At 34.5% G+C, this 4,340-nt stretch overlaps 1 protein-coding gene across 1 annotated transcript; it reads right to left on the reverse strand.

Annotated features, from left to right (window-relative positions):
• Window positions 1–848: 848 nt before the first annotated feature.
• LOC109243641 (WAS/WASL-interacting protein family member 3-like) lies at window positions 849–2,495 on the reverse strand. The gene is made up of 2 exons (XM_019410601.1): window positions 2,460–2,495; window positions 849–1,499 (listed from the first exon to the last, which is right to left on the reverse strand). The coding sequence occupies exons 1-2, from the start codon at window positions 2,493–2,495 to the stop codon at window positions 849–851; spliced, it is 687 nt and encodes a 228-aa protein (XP_019266146.1).
• Between the last annotated feature and the right edge of the window lie 1,845 nt (window positions 2,496–4,340).

The following is a 4,340-nucleotide window of genomic DNA, read 5'->3' on the forward strand; positions in this document are numbered from 1 at the left end:
TAGAAATATACCTTATTTAGGGTTCCCCTATTATATAAAGGGGACCCCAATCATTTGTAACATCATCTCATCATTGGCAAGAATATATTATCCTACTTTTCTCTCTTACTATCCATCAGAATTGTCCTTTATATTTATTGTTCTTACTTTATTGCTCTTAGTCCACCTCGAGGTCACTAAGCTCGAGGTTACCACTGCTGAGTAACATTGGTTTGACTCGCTTATTTCTTTCATTTCTACTTCATATTTCTTGAATATTAATTGGTATTGAATTTAATCACATATTTTTAAAACCACAAATCAAATTTAATTGTTACTCGTATTTTCGAGGTAAACAGATTTATAAAGAATGTTTTGTGAACAAATTTTTAGAAGTGAAGCTAACTATTTTTCTTGTTTGAATGTATGACCTGCATGACAGAATAGAAAGAAGCATTAGAAGGTTTGCTCAGTTATGTTATGGCAATTCTTTTTATAAAACATGCAGTATAACTTTTGAAATCATATATAAAAATTGATTCATTGTTATGTTGATTAGATTTATTAAAAGTTATTATAAATATATAAATAACTCTTAACCACGAATATTGAGAAACCTTCTATATAAAGAGAAATAAATCGTTCTTATTGCTGCACCGTACGTGCAGGTACGCACACATCTAAATTATTGTGTTTGAGTGTCCATCGCATTATAAAAGTGTAAATAATGTCTAAATAATTTTTTGTTTCACCAACGAAAGTTAAAATTAATCATACATCAAGTCAAATTACTAGGACACCAGAGTTAATACTAGAAACATACTTAGAGAATAAAAAGAAAAAAATTGAACTAATGTTACTTCAGGACGTCACATAGTTGTGCAACCATTTGGATTGTCACAGCCGTAGTAGCCGTATTGGTATTCATAATCAACCGGAGGAGAATAATAGGATGTTGGTGGTCCATGGTGGTGGCCCAGCAGCAGTGGGGTGTGATCACGGTGGTGCCCGGTTAGCCTCGGTGGCGGTCTGTGGTGGTGGTGTTCCACTAGCGGCAGTGGTCCATGGTGCTGGCGTCCCACTAGCGGTGGTCCATGGTGGTGGTGTCCCGCTAGTGGTGGTGGTGGTAGAGCACGTGGAGGGGTTGAATGTGAATGCAAAGCCGTGTGACGTCGTAGAGTATGGTCTTCATACAAGTCATCGAAAGGGTCACGAAAATTCAACCTATAGCCCATCTCAAGGCTCTCAACCCTTCTCACTCTCGATAACTGGTCCAAGTCATCATTCCAATAGCTTCTAACACGCGGCGGCGGTGATAGCTGTGGCGGCAAATGACGTGGCCACAATGGTGGTGGTGCTAATGGCAAAAATGGTAGATGTCCATAATGAGAACAACAATCCTGTTGACATGGTTGTGCAGCGTTTTCCCTGAGTGATGGCGGCGATGGTGGCGGTGGTACCTCTTTTTTAGGTGATGGAGGTGGTGCTGGTGGCGGTGGCGGAGGTGCTGGTGGACAAGGCTGTCATTCCACACAAGAGAAACATTGTTAGATGACAATAATGTTCTTTCAAATAAATGTACTAGCTCAAAAAAAGTTTGTCACTAGACGAGAAAAGAAAGAAGAATTAACCAAATAGTCGGCCATCCAACCACTTAAATCAAAAATAACCGGTAGAAGTATAATATATATATATATAATTTATGTATTATATGTGTATAAATATGTATAATTAATGTATAATCTATATATGTGGTTAAAAAAAAGTAAACAATGAATATGACCGAAAAGGTTTGTAGGCCAATAACGCTGATTCAAAATGAATTTAGTTTTGTGCGATACTATTACAACATCTAATTATGCAATTGTCTATAAGTGATAATTAAGATACAGTAAATTATCTAATAAAACAGGTTAATTAAATTATGCTGTCAATGTTTTTTTCCCCCTTCCTTTTTCCCTCTTTTTAGATAATCTACTAAAATGGGTTACAAAAATTATACTATCAGTGTAATACGTAACAGTGTATATGTTTTAAACCCTGTTATTGTGAATATGGTTGGCTATAAAGGAAAGGGACAAATTAATAGTATCATCCATAACACAATTTATGGCATCAAACAGGCATAGCATACAGCAACATATATATATATATATATATATATATATATAAAGTACAATTAAATTGAACAGTACTAATTGCAATATTTCCAGTTTCAACAATATTTTGCCACAATTTTATTTTATTTTATTTTTTATGTGCATCTGCTTTCAACAATACAAACTGTTTTCTCTTTAATAATTATACAATGAGTTTCTGATCCGGGAAAAAAAGATTATTCCCAGTTTAAATTATTTACTATATGTTCTAAACAAGCTTCATTCATTTAGCTAAAATTTGATATTTATGAAAGAAAACCCCTAGTGCAAACTAGGTGTATAAAGATTGATTACAGCACTCCGAAACAATAAAACATATACCTTGCATTTCCGCGGACGAATCATGTCAGGATACATTGAAGAAAGCTTTCACTACACCCCACAGAAAAAAACTTCAAGAAACATTAAGTTTTGTACAAGCGTGCTATATTGACTAGTTATTAGATAAAAATAAATAAATAACTACGTAGTTCATATGGGGGTTGGGTTGGGGGGGGGGGTGGGTGGGTGGAGGGACTTAAAAATGCATGAAAGAAATTACTTAACCAAAAGATGAAAAAGTTACCCTTATAAACTTGTAAACTTAATAAAGTAATTTACAGTAGCTATGCCTGTATTATTGGATACATGATTTGAAAAATCGACATAATTAGTTATCTAATCTAAACAAGCAAGAGTTAATGAAGAAAAGCTTAAGTGAAAAATCATTAACAAACTATAATGATGTGCATAGAAAAAAATAAAATAAAGAATAGTAAGAATCAAAATTTCTCCATATTGTCTTTTGGACATAATTTATTCAAAATATAAAAGAAAAAACCTGCAACTTGCCTAGAAAGAATGAAAAATAATTACAAGAAAAAAGAGTAACAAAAATATTCATCTAAAGAAAAGAAGAAAAATACTCACCAACTTTCTGTTTACTAGATTTGTTCTCCCTCAGTCTTCAATCAAAGCCTAAGGCAAAATAGACGAAAGCTATTCAAACGGAAACAAGATTAGCATAAAGCAAATGAACAATCAAGGGGAAAACCCTAGTTTAACAAGATATCACCTATAAGATTAAGAACTGGTTGCAAATCATAAGTATTAAGTAGTATTAATTACGATGAAGGAAAGTGATAGACAAAGTATCACCTAATATTTGTAAATACAATGCACCCTGGCAATTAAACCTCGAAATAATTAAACCTTATTATATATTACTATACATGTACACACACACAGTAATGTAACCGTGTAGGGAATTTTTTTTCTTTCTGAGAAAGTACTATGTAGAGCTATTTAAGGTAAGCGAATCCAAAGATTTTGTTAGGAGTGTCAAAGTGAAAAGGAGGCCTAGATTATATTCTTATAATGCTTTTAAGAAAAAATCTTTTGCCAGATGAATAAGATCTGAGAGAATAATTAAAAGAAAGTTTACCTTTTTAGTGAAGAAAGTATAAATAAGGAAATGATGAAAGTGAGAAACTCTGGAAGTTTGGCTGGTAATATGAATTCAAAAGAGGTAGTTATTAAAAAAAAAAAAAAGATGGAGGAGATAGTAAAAGATAAAGAGACACTTGTCTAACAATTTGTTAGACTTTGAATATTTTTAATCGATTTGAAATTTTTAATTTTAAGTTAATTTGTGGGGGCATATTTCAAGTTACCAGTTACCGAAGTGGCAGAACTTACTCCTAGGATTCTAATGAGTATTTGGTACCTCGTTACTAAGACGTGTCATGTTGATAATCGGCTTAAAGTATGTATACTTTGATATATATCGTCTCGCATTTTGCTCATGTGTCGATGATTTGAGATGTTTTGTGCTCATTTGTGGTATTATTCGGATGACGAAGTAGCGCGAATTGGAGCGAAATTTGGAAGAAAAAGCAAAAAGTGAATTTTGAGGGCCACAGCCAGCGTGGGGACGCTGGCTGTGATGCAATTTACAGAACCCAAAATTTTTGAGCGCCAGGCCCAGCGCCTCACGCTGCCCTGGACGCTCGGAACGTGAAGTAGTCCTGTTTCGACTAGGACCCGGTTATTTTAACCCCAGGACGCCCCCAACTGATATAAAAGCCAACCTAAACCTATTGGGGGGGGGGGGGGGGGTAGAACGTGATTTTGGAGAGAAAACCAAGGAGCAAAAACACTTGGGAGCACGGATTTGAGCAATTCTTCCATCTCTTTTCTAGTACTCATTGATTTTATGTTTGA

Source organism: Nicotiana attenuata, unplaced genomic scaffold (assembly GCF_001879085.1).
Source record: "Nicotiana attenuata strain UT unplaced genomic scaffold, NIATTr2, whole genome shotgun sequence".
Classification (NCBI taxonomy): domain Eukaryota; kingdom Viridiplantae; phylum Streptophyta; class Magnoliopsida; order Solanales; family Solanaceae; genus Nicotiana; species Nicotiana attenuata.